At 36.7% G+C, this 25173-nt stretch overlaps 2 protein-coding genes across 2 annotated transcripts; both read left to right on the forward strand.

The window, feature by feature from the left end:
- The first annotated feature begins 2405 nt into the window (after positions 1–2405).
- On the forward strand, positions 2406–4144 carry LOC141438487 (uncharacterized). Its single transcript, XM_074102383.1, has 2 exons — positions 2406–2439; positions 3393–4144. The coding sequence occupies exons 1-2, from the start codon at positions 2406–2408 to the stop codon at positions 4142–4144; spliced, it is 786 nt and encodes a 261-aa protein (XP_073958484.1).
- Positions 4145–16622: 12478 nt separating this feature from the next.
- On the forward strand, positions 16623–25120 carry rod (kinetochore component rough deal). Its single transcript, XM_074101243.1, has 2 exons — positions 16623–17571; positions 18615–25120. The coding sequence occupies exons 1-2, from the start codon at positions 16816–16818 to the stop codon at positions 23355–23357; spliced, it is 5499 nt and encodes a 1832-aa protein (XP_073957344.1). The 5' UTR covers positions 16623–16815; the 3' UTR covers positions 23358–25120.
- Positions 25121–25173: the final 53 nt, after the last annotated feature.

The following is a 25173-nucleotide window of genomic DNA, read 5'->3' on the forward strand; positions in this document are numbered from 1 at the left end:
TGAACAGAACTATCCATTGCGCGAAACTCATTTCCTTCCTTTTCCCTAGTTTAATATTCCATTGTAAATACTTTCCTTTTTGATAATCTTTATTATACGTTCGTGTGCCTCTAATCTCTTTTTCATTAATTCATCGAAGCCTCAGGAGGCGCACCTACACTGGTGACCCGCATTGGACAAGAAACGCAAAATTCAAGCAAAATTCAAGTAAGAATATAAAACCTACATAATATTGAAATGTCAATGGGAAACAGCGCAGTGACAAGCGATGGCGCCGTTTTCAAAGTCGGTGTACGAGCGCCCGCCGTTTGGCCGCAAGAGCCTGCGCTTTGGTTTTCGCAGATGGAAGCGCAATTTTCTTTGTCGGGAATAACCGCTGATTCTACAAAATTCAATTATGTAATTAGTCAGTTGGAACATCAATACGCGGTTAGAGTCAAGGATATCATAAATTCTCCGCCGCCGAAACCGGTATGTCAAATTGAAACCGAGCTTATTTCAAGGATTGTCATTGTCGCAGGAAAAGAAATCGCTGCAATTATTACAAGGTGAGCAAATGGGCGATAGGAAACCATCCCAATTTTTTACGCCAGCTGCCGCATTTGGCTGGAACTTCAGTGACGGATGATTTTTTGCGCACCGTATGGTCAAGCCGGTTACCGAAAAATTTACAGACCGTAATCGCATCGCAGCCAAATTCAACGCTAGATGAACTCGCGGATTAGCTGACAAAGTGCACGATCTTGTACCACAAGAACCGCAAATTTGTGTTATAAAAAATGACAGTGACAGCAAAAATTTTCAAATTCAGATTTTCGTGGCAATGGCAAAGCAAATGGCAGAACTAACATCGGAAATTGCTTCGCTCAAAGCGCAGTTCAGTAGTAGACAACCGCACTCAAGATCGCGCTCGCGTTTTAATTCCCGCAACAAAACTCCAGTCGGACGTCAAGCGCGGTCACGGTCTGCGTCGAACCAGGAGACCCGTCCATCTGCTGGTACCATTACAGGTTTTGGAGACAACTCTACTCGCTGTACCAGGCCTTGCAGTTACCTGGGTCGGAAAAACTTCAACGGCAGCCGGAAGTAGCGGCTAACGACTGCCATACCAACCGGGCGCCTCTTCGTAATGGACCGTTCCTCGAAAGTTCTCTTCCTAGATAGACACCGGGTCGGATTTGTTGTGTATACCCGCGCACGTCACTCAGTGGAAACCGACCTAAGAGCAGCTACGAGTTAAACAGCGGCAACGCTCAGTTATATCTACCTACGCGTTTTGGTGCAACTGAAACTTGACTTGGGTTTGCGGCGAGCATTTAATTGGAATTCGTTGGTGGCAGACGTTGCTAAACCATCATTTGTTTTGATTTTTTGTCCTTCTTTAATATTATGATTGATTGCAGAGAAACAACGCATTATTAGATGGCCACACTACTCTTTCCGCTGCAGTACCAACCAAGTACATCCGAAGACATCTCGTCAAGGTGATGTCAGGGAATCTAAGTACCACGAGATCCTACGTCAGTATCCCGACATCACCCGACCTTCAGGTACACCAAAGGTACCCAAGCATAATACGTGCATCATATACGCACACTCCCTGGCCCGCCGATTGCAAGTAAGCCCGACGCCTTCTCCGGATCGCCTGAAGATCGCACAAAAGGAAGTTCGAGGATATGCTGCAGAACGGTACAGCTTGTCAGTCTGAGAGTCCATGGTCTTCTCCGCTTCATCTAGTACCAAGAAAGATGACGGCGGCGACCATGCGGCGATTACCGTGCCCTTAATGCGCGTACGATTCCAGACAAGTACCCGATCCGACATATTCAAGACTTTACGCAGCAACTCGCCGGAGTACAATATTTTCCAAGGTTGATCTTGTCAAAGCCTACAACCAGATCCAGTTTATCCGGATGACATCAGAAGACAGCCATTATCACACCTTTTGGCCTGTTTCAGTTTCCATACATGACGTTTGGTCTCCGAACGCAGCTCAAGACGTTTCAACGTTTCATGGACGAAGCGCTGCGAGGTCTGGATTCTGCTATGGATACTTGGACGATATTCTGATCTTCTCTCGAAACGCAGAAGAGCATCACCAACATCTCCATCAACTATTTCGTCGACTGTCAGAGTATGGTATCCTCATCAACACTGCAAAATGTGAGTTGGTGTAACGAACATCACCTTTCTTGGCCATGAAGTGTCCGCAGAGGGGATCCGTCCGCTGCAGTCTAAGGTACAAGCAATCAAGAACTACCCTGTACCAAGAATGTCAAGGAACTCAGACGATTCCTGGATGTTCAACTTCTACAGAAGGTTCGTACCAGGTGCATCAGCTTTGCAAGCGCCCTTGAACGTCGTACTGTCCGGTCCGAAGAAGAAGCCAACGCAAAGAGATCGAGATGACAGAAGACATGATGCATGCATTCGAGTCATGTAAGCAAGCTCTCTCTCAAGCCACTCTTCTGCTCGGTCCGCTGACAGACGTCGAGCTCGCTATCCACACTGACGCCTCAGACGTTTCCATCGGCGCAGTCTTACAGCAGCGCGCAGCACCGGAAGCCTGGAACCACTAGCATTCTTTTCAAGACCACTGAATCCTGCTCAAAAAAAGTATAGTCCGTATGACAGAGAAATGCTGGCTATATACACGCTATCAGACATTTTCGTCACATGGTCGAGGCAGACCCTTCATCATCTATACGGATCATAAACCTTTGACGTTTGCATTCACCACCGCTAGAGACAAATGCTCACCGAGACAGTTCCGATACTTAGACTTCATCTCACAGTTTAGTACGGACATACGGTACGTAGCGGGAAAAGATAACGTTGTTGCAGACGCACTCTCAAGAGTAGAAGAAATAAATGGGTCAATCAAACGAAAGCCTTGCACGCGCTCAAGATAAAGATTCCTGAACTGCAAGCGCTTCTTCAAGTTGACTCATCATCATTCATCATCGTCTTCATGAATCTCAAGGAAAATCAAATCTTTTGAAAATAATTACGAAATTTATTGCGACATCTCCACCGGTAATTCAAACCTTACCTTACTCAAGCCTTTCGTCGTGCAGCTTTCAACTCATTGCACGGTTTAGCCATCCAGGTGCAAAAGCAACTGTCAAATTGATGACGCAACGATTCGTCTGGCCCGACATACGCAGAGATTGTCGCGTTGGGCGAGAGAATGCACAGATTGCCAGAGAAACAAAATTTCACGTCATACGTCATCACCCCATATCATCATTTCATACACCATCACTTCGTTTTTCACATGTCCACATGGACATAGTAGGGCCATTACATTTTCTTGTGGTTACAGATACTGCTTGACGGTCATTGATCGCTTCACCGTTGGCCTGAGGCCTACCCCTTGGCTGACATCACAGCGGAGACCTGCGCGCGAGCCTTCATCGCGGGCTGGGTCGCCCGCTTCGGCTGCCCTGTCAAAATCACCACAGACAGGGGCAGGCAGTTTGAGTCCGAGCTGTTCCACACCTTGTCATCCATCCTCGGGCAGAGCACCGGCCTACCACATCCTATCATCCGGCCGCAACGGATCATTGAGAGACTCCACCGCCAGCTCAAGTCCTCAATCATGTGCCACTCCAATACGCACTGGCTGAAGCCTTACCCTTGGTGCTGCTGGGCATCCGCAGCGCTTGGAAGGACGACTTACAAGCTTCAGCAGCAGAGCTCGTCTACGGGGAACCTTTACGCCTACCTGGCGAATTCTTTACGCCTACGAAGGGCACTACGGTCGACTACACGGACTTCGCAGCCAGACTTCGTGACCACATTGGAAAACTCAACCCAGTCCCGGCCAGTCATCACTCGAAGAAACCTTTTTACATCCCGAAAAGAGTTGAGCACGGCCGAGTACGTTTTTCTTCGACAAGGGCACGCGAAGAGATCGCTAGAGTCCCCGTACTCAGGCCCGTACAAGGTCCTCGAGAGACGTGACAAGACCTTTCGAATCATTTTAAATGGAAAGCCGAACACCGTGACCATCGATCGACTGAAGCCGGCCTTCATGACCAGCGACACTATAGATGAGGACACATCCAACAGCCATCAAGCATCAACAATACCAGAGCCTGAACCGAGCACCGTCAGAATGACGCAAGTGGACGATATGTAAGATTTCCAGATCACTATCGACCATAGCAGGCAATGGTCTCGGCGGGGGAGTAGTGTAGCGTCCAGATAAGCCATTACCCCGCTAGCCGCAGTCGGTCCACGTGTTGGCAATACTGTAAACATCTGCACACCGGCGCGTGGAACTGCGCGGCGTATTCGAGTTCATTTGAATTGCCCAGAAGGCCAGTCGAGAAGCGGAGCGACATTCCTTCCGGCGACGCGGTCCTGAACAGAACTATCCATTGCGCGAAACTCATTTCCTTCCTTTTCCCTAGTTTAATATTCCATTGTAAATACTTTCCTTTTGATAATCTTTATTATACGTTCGTGTGCCTCTAAATCTCTTTTCATTAATTCATCGAAGCCTCAGAGGCGCACCTACAAAATGTATGTATGTATAGACCACCACATCACAGCGTATCACTCCGATTATTCGGGTAGTTCTTTTGGCTGTTTCTTCGAAGAACCAATTACGTTTTTTTTCGCACTATGTGGCAAAAACAACTTTAATATTAGGGTCGATCAACTTTTTCTCGTCACTCGTTGCTGTTAGTTACGGTCTCCCGAGTTTTCTTTAATTAAATCGTAAGTTTATACGATTAAAATTTGCCAAACATTTCATTTTTGTTGGTGGTTTTAGGCCCCTTCTATATAATTGGTCATCTAATAAGCATATTGGTATGATGTGAATAACTTCTTTAATTTAAACTGTACTAGTACTTTTTGTTCCTCGCTGAGGGGACAGAATAACAACAAGAAATAGTTGATCCACCCAATAGTTCCTTCGAAGGAAAAGCCAAAGGACTATCGCGAATAATCCCCCATCACTAGTTTTGTGCAGGTACACTAATAGGTAGCTTCGTGATGCACGCGCTTGCGGGCAGCACCAGCAGCTCCCTGAACACCATCCTGGAGCGAATGGAGTGCCCGTAGATTAGGGCACTGGATGACTGTCACTGGCGCTCCAAATTACCTGTTTTAATAATGGTTAGCGATTTGTTAGACGCTTTCCTGATATATTTTTTTTCTTGTATAAAAAAATCGATCTACCTTCTTTCCTATAGACATATTTTCTGATATGTTTATTTTGTTGTAAAAATTTCCGAATGCATTCTTTCCCTATAGACATAACTTTGATATTTTTATTTTCTTGTAGAAAATTTCCGAACGCATTCTTTTCCTACAGACGTATTTTCTGATATTTTATTTTCTTGTAGAAAAAATTCCGATACGCCTTAATAACCGATCTATTATTTACTGATATAATTTTTTACGTTTAGAAAAGAGCAGTTGTCAGTTTTATTTGTTTAGCAAATTTACTTCCCTATGACAGAGTTGACGGAGCCCCACTGCGTGGGGCTCCTATTTCTGGCAGCGTGCCTTCGGGCATATAAAGCAACCTACGAACCTATTTATTTATTGAACCAACTATCTACTTTGTTTTGTTAATCGAAAGCTTTTTGACATTCTACATAGACGTTAGTATCAATTTATGACAAATAAATTATTAATTTTTACTTCGATATATATATTCATTCGACCAGTCGTGTTGTATGTATTTTGAACGTTATAGATTACGACATTATTCATTTAGGCTTTCGACATTCTAGACGTATGTGCTGTTAATGAATTTGATTTTAATGTTATGCTGTAAATTATTTGAGGTGTAGAGAAATGTTACAGAAATAAAAACACACATTTTGATGTGGTCTGTTTTATTTTGAACATAAGGATATGTACCGATAAGATGCTTTATATAAGAGATCGATAAAGTTTATTTTTGGTTAAAAAAAGCAAAAATCCAATTTAACGGTAACGAAATGAGCATCGAGACCACGAAAAAGAACATTTTGTTTATTTTAAAATCTTATAATTGTACTATTTGAATGAAAAATCTGATCATAATGAGAAAACGAATAAGCATTATTTAATTAATCAGGTATCAACAGAAATAGACAATCGATATCTATATAAAAAAAAATTAAAACTTGACCACGAAAATGACGACTTCAAATTGTCATTTTTGTAACCTTTTAAATACTATCTAGAATTACTTAATTAAAGTAAGATTAATAACTTTCAACTCACAAACCAAAACAGTTTCAATACCTTCCCCCCCCGTGCAGGTCTACGGTAAACCAGAACGAAATTATGTTACAACAAAATGCTCCTCTAAATGACGAAGTTTTCTTTAATATTTAGATATATACATTTCACACGTACATTCAGGCAAAATAATTCTTGAACCTCTCGCCAGTTAACAAAAATTGGCGACGCACTGGTCATAATCCTATACCACACCTGGAGCAAATGTTGTTGACGGTCAACCATTCTTCGCTTAAATCAATTAATCAATAACGGCATAAACGATTACACTGTAAAAGCAGAAAATTCTATAAAACAGTTCTGTATTTTTTCTACTTGTAGGGAAAATCATCTTTTTCGTGGTCTTTAATCAGTTTCTGTGCCCATAGGACCACGAAAATGATGACCACGAAATTGAAAAGCTCTTACTTTCGCGGCTCTGTAAGTAAATATCCTATAGATTTGAAGCAAATGAAATCAATATTGCATAACTTAACTGCAAATGACACAGCACCAGTAAAAACATTATATTTATTTACCCAATACTTACCAAGTCGCAACCGTAACGAAAATGACGCTCGATCTTTGACGCAAATCTAACTGAACCTTTATTACATTAATTATAGATAATAATTATGACTTGCGATAAACATTATACGTTATATTGACGCAGTCTTAGTTTCAAAGTTGCTTATAGTTAAAAAAGGATTTACAGGAGGTTTGACCTCTTTTTTTTTGTTTAAAATATACTTATAAGTGTGACCACGAAAATGATGGTGTATTTTGGAACAACGGGAAATGTAGAAAAAAATAGTCTTATCAATGTCCTAATTTTTTATGTTTGCATGCATGGTATATCATATTATGAACATTCAATCCATGTTTTAAACAGCAAGTTTTTCTATACCTGTATTTTTTACAATACTACAAAGTAATCAGGGATAATCCGAACCTGACACGTAACTGACTTTTGTGCAGAAAATTAAAGTTATTGTGGAAAAAAAGATAAAATAGAATAAAATGTATTTACCGCAAGTTTCAGTGATAATATCCTAAGCAACTTAAAAACAATAAACGATATATTTCTAATTTTATAACTGAAAATTTGAGTCTGAACACTATTGACCTCTCGATAATAAACCCCTGCTACGTAACCGTAAAATCACTTGAATAAAGTTAAGGCTTCATAAATAATAAGATCATTTATAAAGGCGTTTCGGAAATTTTATACCATATAAAATATAGATCAGTTAATAATAAGACTGGGTAAAAGGCGACTCGGTTTTTTTTCTACAAGTAGAAATATATATCAGATAATATTAAGACCGGGTAAAAAAGCGATTCGGTTTTTTTTGTACAAGTAGACATATAGATCAGTTAATAATAAGACCAGGTAAAAAAGCGATTCGGAAATTTTTCTACAAGTAGAAATATAGATCAGTAATTATTACGATCAGAGGAAAAGTCGATTGGATTTATTTATACAAGAAAAAAAAAACAGAAAATGCGTCTAACAAACATGACTTAATTTAAATTTAATTCTCTACTTGATTATGTTTTAATTTTAATTTTAATTTTATGACACTAACGTAGGTAATAAGATTATTGTTACTAACACAATATGAACTGATTGTTTGAGATAAATGATTATTATAAAGCTCTCCTCACAGATCAACAAATAAACCTTTCGCAATAAATATCCCAGTGACTTCCTTGGCGAGTATAACGATGGCTTACTGAGACAAGGTTGTACTGCGAGTATTTTTACCTATAACAAGATATGTAATTTCTAACAGATTTTTCAACGTCAGGGTGCTCGATCGCGAAAAACGTTTGACCCCGATTCTTCTCAACGTACCTACCTAACAGCTGCTGCGTGCTCTAGTTTTCCGTTTCAATTACGGGTTAGTAGGTTTACATGTCATTGTGTATATTTAGTAATGTTTACATGGGACAGTGTGACAAATTCGAGTCAAATTTAATATAAAGTAGGTACAGTAAGCTTCCAAGGCAGCTGGCTCATTACGTATACATACCTTGTGCGTCCGAATAGCAAAGATAGAGAAGAGAAATGGTTGTAATTCATAGTCAACAAAATAAAACTGCACAAGTGTGAATTAAACTTGCGTAGCGAAGGTTCCGCATTTCTCTATTGCATTATGGGAAAATTCTATGTTAATTTAAATATCAGCAACTTTTTATAGGTGTTCCTGTAATCTTTAGGTGTACCTATTTCTATAGGTAATTTTATGTATACATGTTTTTTTTATTTGGAGCTGATGTTTTTGGAGATAGGTAATTATTATTGGTAATAGTAAATTTTCGTCTATTTTCTAAAATAACTTCCAAACTATTTATCTTACTATAGGTAGGCATAAGAAATATTTATTTAAGTTTCATACAACCAACTCTTTCAATAAATGTGTCAGAAGGTAGAGTGCGTTTTTTTTTTCTAAATTACAATGAGTATCCCCCATGAGTGTCCATGTTTGGGTCACCAACTTACAAATAACAAATACGCACCAATTTTCGATTTTTCAGCAGTTTCGGAGCAAATTTGGTGTGACAGAAGGATAGTCAGACAGACACGCCATTGATCCTACAAAGAGTTTTTTTATCCCTTTCGAGATAGGGAACCCTAAGAAGAAACGTATTTTTTTTTTTCGGTAAGTTCAGTAATACGTTACAGTCAAGTGCAAAGATATCGACACCGCCAAAGTAACAAAAATATGTACTTATGTATACACAACTATGCATTTAACACTTTTAAGGCCGTGTACTCGTGTACGTATTTTTGTATCTTTGGCCGTGTTGATATATTTGCACTTGACTGTATCCTTCGACGAACCCGAGTCAGACTCGCACTTGACCGATTTTATGCATACACTTGAGTAATACCTACTTACACTTATAAAGTCCGATTTTGTAGGTCGAGCGCGGGCAGTAGGGCGACAACGACACTGCTGTACAAGTTGTTTGTATATAACGTACGTACATTACGTACCTATACCTATCTATTATTCGGCGCGAAACCGCCTCGGTCATTGCCCCCACGTCCTTCACGCTTTACACACGCACGTCATATCAGAACAAGCCCATACACATAGGTTGCTACAATCTACACAACTAGGTACAATCGATAAAGATAACGCAGTATACCTACCTACTTAGGTATATTTCAAATAGTTACTTACTTCAGTTTTGTTGGCACACCCACTACTACATTCTGGGATGTATTTAATTATTTCATATGTGATTTTATACTATGCTGATTAAACAGCCCAAAAAACAATTCACACAAGTAACAAAGATGATTGTTCCTACCTTATTGTTTCTACTATTTCTAGTGCTCCATCGTGTTTGTCCTGTAAAAGAAAAAAATGTTAAATTACAAGCTTCCAAGGAGATTATAGTAGTTCACAAAACGGGATGTTTCATTTATGTTAGTTACTTAGTTTTCCAATGATTTCTTTCATCATCCCAGCCTATATACGTCCCACTGCAGGGCACAGGCCTCCTCTCATAATGAGAGGGCTTGGGCCGCAGTTCCCGCGCGGGCCCAGTGCGGATTGATTTCTTTATGTTAATATTTTGCAACGGTTCTTATAATTCTGCAACAAAAATGGAACATGTATGACCATGGTCCATCTTAATATGTATCTGCTTCTGGAGGAAATCAACCCAATGACCTCTTACTTCATAGTCAGGGTCATTTATTTATACTACTACTGCAATAATGTTTTTTCAAGATAACTATTGAGTATCACACACAAAAGGTAACTTTGAATTATTTCTTGACAACATAGATATCTTTTCCCAGCACATAATAGTATGTACAGTCAGCAACAAAGATATGGACACAGCCAAAGTGCAAAAAATATGTATACACAACCTTAATGTTAAGGCAATAAAGTCCTGTATACATGTTTTGGCACTTCAAACGTATGTATATTTTTGTTATATTCGTTTTATTCTTTATTCGGCATATTCTAATTCTATTCGGCTAAATCACTGAATGTTTGGCAAAGTGGTACTCAAAATTTTTACTGTATTGAGCCATGTGTGAGTTGAGTGTTAAATGTGTTATTTTTATGAGGTACAGTGAGGCTTTATGTTTTTGTTGACACTGTTGGTTTATTTGCAATAACAGCAAATAAAAAAGGTGATTATTAACAAACATAAAAAAAATATATAAGTAAGATCTTTATAATAAAATATTATGTTAATATAATCGATCATGTCTTTATTGTGAGAAATTAAGCAAGTTTTTTGTTTTAATCAAGTTGAATAATATTTATTAAATTACATTAAAAAAATAAAAAATGAATCATATCATATCAGGGCCAATCAACTTTTTTACCGACACTAATCTGGCCGTGACATTTTTCAAACAATTGCAGATTTTTGTAAGTAAACATGTTTTTTCTGTAATTTAATAGATGGTGTACATGAATTCATGCCATGTAAGTTTAAGCTATTAAACCGTGAAATATCTTGTTGGAAGTACGTTTTTTTGGTAACGCCAGAGACAATTTTGGTCACCGCAGTCTGGACAACGCAGGAGACGCCCAAAGTGTCGGTAAAATAGTTGATTGGCCCGTCAGCCAGTGAAATTACTGGCACTTGAGGTATTCCATCTTAAGCCTCTAGGTTGGTAACGCATCTGCAATACCCCTGGTGTTGCAGATGTTTATGGGTGGTGGTGATCTCTTACCATCAGGAGACCCACTTGCTTGTTTGCCATCCAGTTGAATTAAAAAATATATATATTTCGTTTCTACTTAGGAATCACAAATATTCTCTTATTATTTGTCTGACATAATAAGGCTGCGGTAAAATATTTATTGTTGAATTTTTAAAAGGATAGTTTTTGTACTTGACTGTATGTAGCATGTAATTTCTGCAATGCTGAACAGTTTTTTTTTTCACTAATACAGGGTTTCGCAAAGTGGGGTACGCGAACCCCTAGGGGTTCGCCATTCGACGGTAGGGGTTCGCTTCGCGACAAGTTTTACGTAAGGGTGGCGTAATGACTGGCAGGCACTGGCGGCACACATGGCAGCGCGCGCGCGACTGATTTCATCGTTCAACAGTCAATTTTATTGTTTTCTTTGGGAGGTTAGAGGAGGGGGGGGGGGATTTAATTAGTTAAGGGGTTCGCTGTCACCTGGAAAATTTAACAGGGGTATGTGGAGCCGAAAGTTTGAGAAACCCTGCACTAATAGATAACTATTCTCCTAATGCCCAGAGTCCTTTATAAATATATAAATATATATCTATCATAAATGGCATAAAGTTTGATGTTCATAAATCAAAAATTTTACTTGGGCGTTAGGAGGCACTATTCCAAATTAACATACAAGACAAGGTTAATTTTTACCACAGGGAATGTGCAAAGTCTATTTAATAATATGTTTTTATAGTGTTATTTCACAAAACAGATAGGTACAGAAATCAATCTACATACATTGTGCGCTCGAGCAATACAATATCTCGGACGGGTTGGGATCAGTGCGAGCGCGAGTGCCATCCGCTTGAGACACGCGTCTGTGAACTTTTTTGTGCAATAATGAAAAATGCGTAATAAATTCGCAAATCACTTTAAAATATAATAATCATCCATTTCCCCTATGTCGAAATCGTCGCAAGATATTTTCTGTGACAAATTTGTGATATAACAATGACATTAGCATTAAAATATTCAGTTATTATTAACTTATATTTCCATTCTTCTTGTTTCATTCTCAACATTAAATCAAACAGCCAGATAGGAGTGCCACTACCGCAATAGTTTTTTGTGCATAAGTCATAGTTGACAACCCTAGAGCGCCGGCGGCGTAGGTATGAAAAGTGAAGTACATACATGAGATTGACTTCTTTACCTATCTGTTTTGGGGTAATGTGTACTAATATGTACAGTCAAAACCGATTATAAAGACACCAGTTATAACAACATATCCGATATAACCAAAAAAAATCTCAACACAATCTTATATACCAAGGTAACATGGGTTATAACAACCAATGGTGTCTAATGACCAAATATTGCTGTCCCTTCAATGTCTTTATAAACGGTTTTGACTGTACTTGCAAAATGCTTTTAAAATATGTGTACACACATATTTACACACACCCTTTCAGTTCACTTCAAAAAATAGATATATTATTCATTTTTGCATAAAGTTTATGATGTTATGGTAAATTATGTATTTCGGCATTTCTCCACTAATTGGAAAATCATAGTCCTTGCCTTTTTTGGAAAAACATGTTGAGATAGATGTCAAAGAAAAATGTTTGTGTTTAAAAACAATCATATTTTTTAACTTGTCTAATATTATTCCAAAAATAAAACCACCTATTTAATTACAATTTTTCAAACACCCCAAAAAACCCCTGACATGTCCACAACCCAAAATTTTAGAAGTATCAGGTAATATTAGCCATGTTTTACAATTAAGCAAGATTTCTCTATTGAACTTAAAAAAATGATTACTTACACTTGAGATAATAAAGTAGTATCTCAATTAATATGCATGTAATTTTATTAACATTGTCCCAAGACTACAAAAACAGTACACTGTTGCCTGATTCTGGTTAATATAAAAATAATTGATAAGGTTGACATTTGAACATACATTTATTAGGTATAAACAACATTGTAGTTGTGGTGCAAAACCATTTTTACTGTTCAATTCATCATAAATTGAAGAGAAAGCTGGCAGGGACTGTTAAAATTTTTTAATTAGTGGAAAAATTATTTTAATGGTATATAAACTATAACTGGGTAATCCATAAGCCCAAATCAACATTTTTTAAAGTATATTAAAATAATTTATTATCTACATAGACCTATATAAACTGATATTGATAATATAAACAACATCCACAACCATAAATAAACCAGAAATAAAGTTAGTAATTTCAGATAGTTGCAAGGTCTCAATGATACATAATATTATAATATAAGCATTATAACAGGTTTCTGCCAGGCTGTATTATTTTCTGTTGTAAATTGTATTACAATTCCAAAAAAATCTAATACCAACAGACACTATCTGAAAATAATACCAGACATTTTTTTCTCACCTCCAGAAACCAGTATTATATTAGTCTTAATCCACAACTAGAACTGAAATATTTTGTTCATACCATCCCTGATTTTTAAGAAAAAATTAAAAGCACTTGCATAAGTTTACTAGGTAGGTTTCACTGGTGCAGAATACAACATTAAATCATTTCTTTTTGTTTTGAACTTTTAATGGGTACATTCTCTGTGTTGATCTTCAAGAGTAGCAAAGTATAAGTTATGACACTAGTTTGTTAGCCTTGGCTATTAATTAAAGGTTCCTACACATCATACTTTAAAAATCCCTAATTAGTTTTTGTTTTTCTTTTGTACGTAATTTTTGTGTTTTTATATGTCTTTTTGTTTTGTATAATTTGAATTTTACAGCACATTGGTGTTTTAACTGAAACACTAATTTTTTGTTGACAAATAAATAAATCATGTAGGGTGAAAATTTAAATAAACCATATCAACCCCGTTTCATGTGAGCTTTCATATGACAGCACAAATTTCAACATTATATCTAATTATAATAGCATACATATATTAATTGTTAGTTATAAAAAAAATCCTTAAGAGCAAAGAAAGCACATCCTGCTATGGAATTATACACTGAAATTATCCATAATAACATGTGGATGTTAAATTAATGATTACTGCAACTATGGCACACATTTAAATTTCCTGCAGATAATTCTTTTCAACCATGCAATTAAAAAAGCAAATTTTGGTGTGTTGCCTAATGATAAAGTATTATTATTATTATTTATAATGCACAGGCAACTTATAGCTGATGCTGATAGTATGTTGATTGTAAAACAAATAAAAATTTTATCACACCACTACAATAACATACATAATTATCAAACAAAGTGGATTTATATTAATCTTCTTTACTACTCATAGTAACAGTCTCTTAATTGTTTCCAATTCTGATAGTAGTAAAAGATTACCACTGAGTGGGAGGAATGTCAAAGACCTATCTAATAGGATTAAATTTCAATAAAATTGAATGAAATCAACCTGTTGTTGTTGAATCATTTGATAAACAATACAATTGGTTCTATCCTATTCTCTGAAAGTCTCTGCTTTCACTGGTCTAGACAGCATTACCATGATAATAAATGTATCATAACATAAATTATGTAGCATATAAATAGAGATAATAGTGCAGCCAGTCATGATATTTCATGTGCGCTCAAAATGGAAATGACGATGATCTACAACTACAACGGGCAGTCATCACCATCTAAAAAAAGCCGACACCTTGACAAAACACGAGGTCAATACACTCAAGACTGCAAGACCCATGTGATATCAAGAACAGCATGTTACATTCTTCGTGAGACAAACAAGTTGTTGTTTGTGATTTATGAGTACAAATACTACTACAATCGATATGAACTAAAACTAAAACTAAACTCTTGACCACATTTTATGGCGGAAAATAAGTATTCTCCAGTTAGAGGGTTATCTATGACCATGAGCATATAGCGACACTATCTTTTAAAAGGAAAAACTGCGATAACACACGCGAAACACATAGTTCATTATCATATCGAGATACCAAAGTAAAATATACACGATTTCCTTACCGAACCATGACCCGAAGTGAGGGGCCATGTATAAACAACAGGTTCTGCGCCTGCAGGAGAGTGCAGGCGTAAATCCAAAGCCATGATAAGGAAACCGCTGCATGAATGCACACACTTTTCACTTAAACACTAAATTTATCACTAAAAACATTAGATATTTTAACATAATTTCACTGCACTTTCACACACACACACTCCGCACAACCGGGCGCCATGTTGAAATTATATATATCATGGCGGACGGACACTTCCGTGTGGCCATATTTAAAAATGTAACTTTTTTTTTTTCTAAAGAGCTTATTACACTTTACTAAATTAGGATTCTAAATCATTAGAGATCCTTAATTAGGAAAGTGTAATAAGACATTAAAGTTATGACATAGAGCGTTTTCACATTATCCAATCCGATATCGTTATCGGATGACGAAGGACAACATACAATAGCCGACACCATTTGCTGTTTTTAACATAGTTCCGAAAAAACGTTCCGATACGGCCTACTCAAAATGGGCGTTACGCATGGGACTCTGCGCACGCAGAGACAATTTAGATACACGCATAGCACACATACAAAACAAACATTATCGTCCGACACCCCACTGGCGGGCGTCCAACGGTGCCACCAACTTATCAATGTCGGCTCCGATATCAGATCGGGCCGGACAATGTGAAAGACAGGTACCTACATATTTCATACATTTTACTTGCCCCGATATCGTATCGTCGTCCGATAACGATATCTGATCGGATAATGTTTTTTATAGTTTTAAATTAATTATTTTCAATGCCTGTAAAACGCCTTTGATCAACTTTTTTTTTACCTAACACCTTAGTGTTGGCACGACTGGCTTTACTAAATGAAATGAAATGAAAGATGAATCCAGCTATTATTTGAGTGGCAACATTATTCAAATGTCATGGACAAACAGATCAAAGAGTATAAGAAAACAGACACTTGAGCTTATACCATTATCTATTCTGTGACTTGTTGAGTTTAGTACCTGCGTGCGTTAAAATAGTTTATTGGAAATTCACTGCTGAAACATGTTTTTTTTTTTAATTTATAAAGCGCTTAATAAAGAGCTTTATTACATTACAATCTAGCCTATCTAGCTAGGCTAATAAGCAATTTGTCTTTAACTGAAACTATCTAATCAGAATTTAATCTAAGAAAATGTCCATTGGCAGTTCTTAGTTTCTTCGAAAAACAAAGTTCTGCTGAAACATGTGTTCTTTTGAAAAACAAAGTTCTGCTGAAACATGGGTGAAACAATCAAGTGGTGTGCGGCAGATTATTTTTACCATAATAAGCTAATACAAACAAAAACAAGCAGAGAGGGAAGCTTTGTTCAAACAGAAAAAAAGTGTTTAGATGCGCTGACTGAATTTCTAGATTAGTAGGCACGGTAAAATATTTTGATACTAATATCCCTTTCAGAACTGTTCAATACAATTGTGGTTCCTAAGATTCACTTTTTCTCTAAAATATTCGTACTTATTAACCTTTTTATGTTCAACATATCGTCTTAAATAATTATGTACTTATTTTCCAAGAGGCATGCGATAGACAGAGAACTAACATAAAGTAGGCACCATTCATATGCCTAATCGGGCTAATCGTCACTTTTGTACGGCAGAAAAGCTTCTGTACTTGTACTATTACTTATTCTATGGTGATACCTGGTGATACCATCTGCAATTTTTTTGAATTTGTCGCGGTTTTGCAGGTTCCATCTTTCATTATTTTTACTTTGTCGTTAGCACAGAGTACATTATTATAACTGAAAGTCGTTAGGATCGTTCGTTGAAAACGATTATTTTCAAAATTGGATTACTATGAACAATGCAATGCAATGTAATTTTGAGAGCTGAAATATTGTGTGATCGAAGAACCAATCTGCGGTAAATATTATAATTTATTACATCATGTCTATAACATATTCAAGAGTAAAAAAGTTTTCAAGCTTCGATTTACTAAACGCTCATTTTATACATCCAAAGCTGATAATAATTGAAGATTCTCATAAAGTGCGAATACTGGACGTAACAGTACGAAATGAAGAACACACGGAAAACGACTGGCTGTTTAGTTTTGATACTAAAATCTCTAATACGCTGCTACATCAGCGCCTCCTATGGATTCTTTTAAAGTCCGGTGAAATAACAGTTATCAACACGGTAACTGGATCACAAATCAAGATAGTATGTGAAAAGTTACTAAACTACAAAATCCAGAGGCTGAGAAGTCATAATAATAATGTAGTACTAATAAGTAAAAGTGGAGAGTGTCTACTTGTACTCTACTCGATCAAAGAATTGGAACAAGATATTTTAGATGGAAAGCAGGAACACACAGTAACAGTTGAGAAGTCTTGTAGTATTTATTCAGCTGTTGAGTCTCATCTACTCTCGAATGGCTTGAATGCATATACAGAAGGAGAAGCATTGGTTTTGAAGTGTCCTATAACTGGGTTGTATGAAGTTTTATATTCAGATAAAAAGATACTTCATGTGGTACCTTGGGGAGATTCACCAATCATTTCTGATGGAGCCACTATGTGGGTTGTGGATATAAAAGAGTCTCAGATTGTATTCGAGTTTAAGGAAGATGGTGAAACTACTTACTATCCTTTGGGAGCCTATAATAATGACTTTTACTATTTGCTTTGGGATCAAAATCAGGTAAGAAAACTTAATAAATTAAATTAAATACATGAGTAATTATTTACCTCGACCTTTCAGCAACATTGCAGTGATCGTGGTCACTTGTAGAGTGAAGTGTCAAGTCTGCCTAGCAGGTCGAGTTCTTTGAACTACCTGCACTTGGTCATTTTTATTTGTACGAACATTGTTAGTGTTGTGTCTGCATGATGGGGTGAAATATTACTTTTGTGTGTTAGAGTGATGTTTCATTGTGGTATTTTGACTATTATGAGTGAAAATCACGAAAGTTTAAAACAACCAATATGCCAAATTCCATGACTAAACCTAGTGGTTGAAATTTCATGATTTTATCCAAAGCCAGTGGGAATATCAGGATAAAAAGTAGCCTATGTGTTATTCTATATCTCCACCTATTTCGTTAGATACTAAAATTCATCCAAATTTGTCCTGCTGTTTTAGTACGAAGAAGTAACAAACATACACACACATAGTTATAAACTTTTCCATTTATAATATTAGTAGTATTAGGGTAGTGCTATAGTAAGTTTTTTTTTTCTATTTTTTTTGAGGCTTTTAAGTGCACCTGTGTGACTATGCCAGCTCATTGAAAGACTCGATGTTGACATTTGCGATGTCCAGATTATCTGGCTGCAAAGGAGTGCTCGATGAACCTGTAAATTCGTACTGCATCTTCCGATACCGGACAACTCAAAATAATATTCACTGCACCATTGAACAGGTCGAAATCACTCAAATACCTCTCGCGGATAGCCTTAGTCAATACACACTCCACCAAAAAATGTATTAAGTCTATAGTAAAACTGTGTGTCATAGTAAAAGATAAATCAGGGGTGGCCAACCGGTCGTTCGAGACTATTAGTCTAGTCGATTGTGGCACTATGCTGATTCATTTAAGATGTCAAGAATAATTAAATTAAGTGTAATTGGTAGATCACACAGGGTTTCGTCAGTAAACAGTGGATCTTTGGTCTAATCAAGTTAGCCACCCCTGAGATAAATGATAAGGATAAAATAGAAATAAACTTGCATTATTATTTCAGGTTTACATTTGTTGTGCTTGGAAAGAATCATTTGCACTTGACTCATCTAATAGAGAGCAGCGTGATAGCAACTCATCTGTCCACAAACTTTCATCACAGGAAACCCTAAAATTACAGCTTAAATCAATTGTAGATGATATATTACCATCTTCTGCACCAGAACAGGTATTACCTCAATTGCAGCCATATTTTGAAACAATTGATGACTTTCCATTTCTTATTAGTACTGCTGTGATACTCTGTCAACAAAATGTTGCATTTAAAACACTGGTGTACCTCATCCAAAAGAAAGCATTTGCATCTGCTGATGATACCGCGATCCAATCTTTGTGTGATATAATGAATAAAATTGACATCCTGGAATACATCTATTTCAGAGAAAGTAATGCCTATGAAAATGAAAACATATTTTCCCTTAGCTTTGTGGAAATCTGTACTATGTTTATTTCAAAATCTGACTTTGATTTAGCTTCTATATGTTGGTTGAAATATTCATGTCTCAAGCAGGTGATTAGTCCTAATGATATATTGGGGATAATGAATGCTATTCCTCATAATATTAAAATGGGTGCCCTTATTAATTGGCTTCGAAATTTTTTACCACCCCTACTAGATCAAAACCCATTCTACATGGATTTATTTGTGCGATGGGTTACAGAAAGAGTTTTTCTCTTAGAAAAATCAGGTTATTGGCCCAAAATTGGACTGAAATTCATAGAGGATATTGGTGTAGTTTTAGAAACATCACTAAAAACAATTCCTTTGCGACCTATTTCTATGGATGACCTAGATATGTTAAAAACTCATATGAAGAACATCATGGAATTAAAAGAAAAACATAAAATCAATATGTTGTTGGGTGAGCTCAGTTCTCAAAGCCCGAACGAAGTTGCTTTGATCATGTTGCGGCGCTGTTACACGGAAGATTTAGAACCATTTTTGCAGCACTATCTACCCGCATATTCTGCTCGTCATTCTTTCGAACTGGACGATACATTACGTTCTTTCATAGAAGTAGAGGCTGCAAGCAGTGGCGGAGATGTAGATGGCGTACGTTTAAAAATATTGTTAAACTCGTTTCGTTTACACACAAATAAACTCGAGTGTCTCCTTCAAGTTTTGAGAGTTCTGGATGTGCCATGGAATCCTATCGTACTCGATCTTGCGATTGAAGCTGCATCTTCAGGTACAAAAGATTTTACAACAACTACAACCGATCGTATTCTTGCTGAAGAAGTACAGCGCGAACTGAATTACGCGAAAGTAAAGGTAATACTAAAAAAATATAAGTTTTCTTTAAAGAGCACTGATTACAAATTGGTGTTGCATAAATTGATGACGGTGCCAAACATTGATTTGAATGATTTGAAAGTCATCACCACTGTAATGACGGAATATACGAACTACGGCAGCCTGTTATATTTAAATAGATGTCTTCGCGACTGTGAGACAAGAGCTGCATTAGAATATTTTCATCTCCTATCAACTAAGGAAAAGAAGATATTGCTGAAATCAATTATGGTCAAATACGAACAAATCATTAAAGGTACTTCAAATGATACTACCACCGAAAGAAATTATATAGACTTTCTAAAAGGGACTAAAATGCTGAGTGAAATAGAAACAAATACTATTGAAAATATGTACTATCTGAAAAATTCCTTTGATATCAAATCAAGTATAAATAAGATGTATTGTGAGAAAAGTGCAGATAAAGCTGATGTAAATACACACAACCAATCTACAGTTAGCGTAGCAATTGGAGGGTGTGCAGAGCAACTTTCACATGCATATCAAACTCAAAGGACATCCTTAGTAGCACTGTTACATCGCACTTCTTCAAACCACGAAGTACGCAAAATGGTCGAAACTCTTATAACTGATAAACCATCAAAGGGCAGGAATATAGAAGAAAATGAAGAAATTGCAACTATTCTATCTTCTTTTAAAGATAGTAATAATTCTAATGTACTCTTGGATTGCTGTAACGTACTGACTGAACTTATATCAAATTGCACGGAAGAGCATATTCATGATGTCACAAAATATTTAGCAATATTGAATGCTTTGGTAAATGCTAACATTGTTGTGAAAAACCTTTCTGTTGCGTGGAAGTTCCATTACATATTTTTACCCATGTCTTCAATTTCAACTATGAATGATTTAATCGATTTTTATATCGCGCCACACATCAATTCGGATCTAAGTCCTGTTATGTGTAATAACAGAGGTGATTTTATACCGATTAGAATGGTCGTAAATATTTTGGAAGACGCGATTGCTGCTGGAAAAGGTTTACCCGATGAGTTGCTCCAAATTAGAAACAAAATTGCTAAACAGCTTTTAACAAAAGTTGCCGCATCTCAAGAATTTGACGAACTGTTAGCGACAATTTTATTAGATATCTTAAATAATGGTGAAGAAAACAAAATGTGGATTATAGATATGTTGCGAGGTCAGAATGAATTGTTGCCACATGCTATTGTCGCCTATCTTTCTAGCCCTGTCATAAGGCGCACATACGAATCCTACTGTTTGTCACAGAATACTGTTCCATATTCTCCTCAATATATTTTGAAAACAAAGTTCAAATTCAACTTAGCTGACGTTGCCTTACCCAATATAAATGAAGATACCTGGGATGCTAAAGTTGTACTCTTCTACTTTTTGAAACAGCATCCTGATACTACAGCAGAGCGCTTAGTGGATTTGTGTCGTACTTTAAATGTATCTGTCAATGATGGTCTGTCCTTCCAACTTATATCTTTATTAACCACGTGGGAATTAAAATACAAGATAATTAATGACGAGCTTGGTTGCTGTCAGACAATTTTCGAAAACGATGAAAGTGAACTGCTTTCGATGTGTTTACAGTTATGGGAAAGCATTAATAACAAGGATTTCGCTACAGACATATTGAATGATTTTTGGAAAAACGGTGAAGTAACTTTACTTGGGCGGGTAGTATCAATTAATCCGTATCACTATGAAGTATACTTATGTATTTATCACATACTCTTTGGTTCTTCAGTCGATTCTCAATATTTGAAAGAATACTTTCTGCTGAACTTTCTAAAGAATTATATTAGAAAAAGTTCTCCCAAACAGCACGAATTCGAACTGTTTTCAGTCAAAGGTATGTTTCCAGAAATTGGGCATTACAGATTACCTTTTCACCTCTTCATGCGTGAAGATATGTGGGCCAATCTAAAATCAGAAATTACCTTGGAAACTTATGAAAAATGGCTACCAGCTGTTGCGTTGCTTTCACTCGACAATGATTTACAAACTGCTAGGGATATGGTTTGCAGTAATGCCCTGAAACAAACTATGACAGCAAGGAAGAAAAGTGATGGGACAGAAGTTGAGCAGAAAGAAAGTGAACCTTGGCGACTTACTACACGCGAGGAACCATTGCTTCGCGCGGCTCATCGATGTGTAAAGCACATAGCCAATATGGAATGGGCAGGCGCATGTCTATTTTACGTTCTTCAGGGTTGTGCTCGTGGAGCAGATCAAGTTGCAGCGGCTCAATTGTGCTATCAATTTGCTCGACGTTGGTCTGCTGTACAACCCGGAAATCGCGCCGTGCGCCAGATGGAACGCCTACATTCGACACTTTCAACTAGACACGCTTTACATAAGATCGACTGGGCTTGCGAAGAATTTGTCCGACTGGCAACAGAACCAACCCAGCTAATAAGAGCATTATACCTTCACCCGAATTTCGTAGAAAAGATCTCGCGCCATGATATTAACCGAGCTGCAAATGAAATAGCTGATAAGAACGACATTAATATAAGCAGTATTCGAATCGAAATTTTAGAAAACATTCTGGAAAAATCAAAAGAGGACATTAAAAATAAAAGTGCCTTTGGTCTTGATAACAAGGATTTGACGACCGCCAAATACATATTAAAGGCAACTTGTCCAAAAATGGGAGCGATTTATCTATCCCGTATTGCATTGGATGATGAAATTGACTATAATAAATTTAAGAAATTAAGAGCTCTTCAGTGCCTTATGAGTATCATCGAGTCAGACACTGCTCTGAAAGTCACAAACAGAGAACGAGATTCTTTATGGGATTCACTTTTGGAATTGCTATATGTTGTGAATCTCGAACATATCGACATGCCTTGGATTGTGGCTACATTTGTGAACAATAAAGTCAATGCACTTGATCAACTGCTACAAGCTGTCGGAGGAAACATAGAAGGATTAAAAATAACTTCGGAACTTGCGCGCCGGTTTGGTGATATTCATGTTATTCAAAAGTTGATTCCTTTATTATTACGGGCTGGCCTTCACGACGAATTAGTTCCGCTATTACTTAAAACAACTGCTGCGCCAGACAAGACTGTATATGATGCCTGGAGAGCGGTACTTTTGTCGCCGTTCCAGCAAGCAGACTACCCTATAACTGATCGACAAAAAGTAAAGTGTATAAAGGCCCTTAACTTATTGCCAGTCTGTCCAGTTATTAGAGATACAGATTTAATCGAAATATGGAAGAATTGCGTTAGATGTAAATGTTTTGGATTAGGTTGCTTGCTATTGCCATATATGACCACTACATCAAGACAGATTCTATCAGAGTTGCAGAAAATAGACAGAAGAAATCTAATTGCTAGCTTAAAAAATTTGCAAACTGAAACATACCTTGTCCCTGGTGCTATGCATGTTATCGAGAGTATGGCAAGTAGATCATATGGAAAGAGTCCAAAAACACCAGCATTTTGATAATGTATTTTTATTCAAAGAACAATAATTTCTACATAATTATGCTTACTAAACAGTGCCTTATTTTCGAGTAAGTTGTAAAGCTAATGTATAGTAATTTATAGGTAATAAATAATAATTGGAAGTGGATTTTTTCAAATATGAATATTGTATGAAGATTAAATTATTTTTCAGTTTATTTTTTCAAATCTCACTTTTGACCTTTGATAACATTGAGTCAATAGTGGATCATGTTAATAGTTAATAGTGTCTGATCGAAACTAGTATCTGCAACCTGCTGGTTTGGGTCGAAACCGAAACTGATTATTGTAAATATTTAAACTTGCATTCATTTAAGCTTTGCTCACTATGTAATGTATTTGTGTTATGTCAAACTCAAACCTACACCCAAAGCATTTAACCCCTCATATTATTATGCTTAGACAGATCTGTGCCAAATTGAAGGCTTATCTTATTGTATTTTTTTAAAGGGGCAAAATTTGTGCTTGTTAAAATAGATGACTTAGAATTCAGTACTTTTTTAAGTTCCCGCATATGAGGGGTTAATTGGTTGCTATTTGCTGCATATAGTTCAGTTTTTAAGATATATTTATACTTTACTAAACCCGGATTTTAATCCCACGGAAAAAATCTAAACATAGTTTCGTCATTGTCAAAGTGACTTTTCAGGGGATTTCAAGGTATGGGCCCGCTAGAAATCCATACTATCCATACTAATATTATAAATGCGAAAGTAACTCTCTGTCTGTCTGTTACGCTTTCACGCCTAAAACGCTGAACCGATTTTGATGAAATTTGGTACAGAGATAGAATAGACCTTGGGAAAGAACATAGGCTATCTTTTATTGCGAAAAAGAGGCTTTAAGGGGTTGAAATAGGGGATGAAAGTTTATATGGAAGATCGTCATTGTCGAAGATAAATCGATGATTCTTTATGAAACTTGGCATTTGGGCACGTGATAAGCGATAAATAGATATTTGTTCAAGCGTTTTTGAAAATTTTACCTGTGAGAGGTGATGTTAGCAGAGGGGATGATGCAGTATTAGCAGAGCCTTCTAAACTCAAGCAAAATCTTCGCAATGTGAGGTAATTTTAGATGGCTTATTGACATAGACAGTCAAACATGAAAAATTATAATTTACAGATTTTTCTTATTTATTATGGAAGTACCCTATTACTTTTTCTGTTAAGGCGATTTACATGGAAATACCTTTTAAATGACTGTAGCTTTTGATTGCCTTGACGTAGAAGTTTGATTTTTTACAGCTTTCGGGACTATTGACCTGAATTTAGGGTTAGATAAAGGGTCTTGACAGACAGACGCACGGACGGACAGCAAAGTGATCCTATTAGGGTTCAATTTTTTCCTTTTGAGCTACGGAACCCTAAAAAACATTTGTTCCGGCGCTTTCAAATTTCGACCTATTTACTTGAAAATATGGAGATGAAAGGGAATTCCAAACAAATTACTATACTTAAGTATATTTATCGGAAATATGCGTAGCTTACCTATGCTTAGTAAAAATGCCGTCTTAATTATAATCCTACTTTCCTAACTTACAATAAAGGACGTAAGGTGTCAAGAGTTCACTATGAAGAATTAAGCAGTCCTTTTATGTTGGCAGGCTAGAATACACGTCGTATTGCTAAAATGTGGCTTCCCGCAAAATATTTATGTTTTACCAAAGAACATGGATGGAAGAACAAAAAAAAAATTGTTTATATTTATAGCAATGTTTTAAAATAGATTATTTTCAGTAAACCGTAGAAGTTTTCATGTGCATGGCAAAATAGGTATCCTAAATAAATTAAATA

Source organism: Choristoneura fumiferana, chromosome 18, assembly GCF_025370935.1.
Source record: "Choristoneura fumiferana chromosome 18, NRCan_CFum_1, whole genome shotgun sequence".
Classification (NCBI taxonomy): Eukaryota; Metazoa; Arthropoda; class Insecta; order Lepidoptera; family Tortricidae; genus Choristoneura; species Choristoneura fumiferana.

Bases quoted from the DNA above. Each gene is read 5' to 3' on its own strand.
- rod (XM_074101243.1), top strand. From the start codon at position 16,816: ATGTCTATAACATATTCAAGAGTAAAAAAGTTTTCAAGCTTCGATTTA. The intron at 17,572-18,614 runs GTAAGAAAACTT...TTATTATTTCAG, and splicing joins TGCTTTGGGATCAAAATCAG to GTTTACATTTGTTGTGCTTG.
- LOC141438487 (XM_074102383.1), top strand. From the start codon at position 2,406: ATGACAGAAGACATGATGCATGCATTCGAGTCAT. The intron at 2,440-3,392 runs GTAAGCAAGCTC...CTGACATCACAG, and splicing joins GATGCATGCATTCGAGTCAT to CGGAGACCTGCGCGCGAGCC.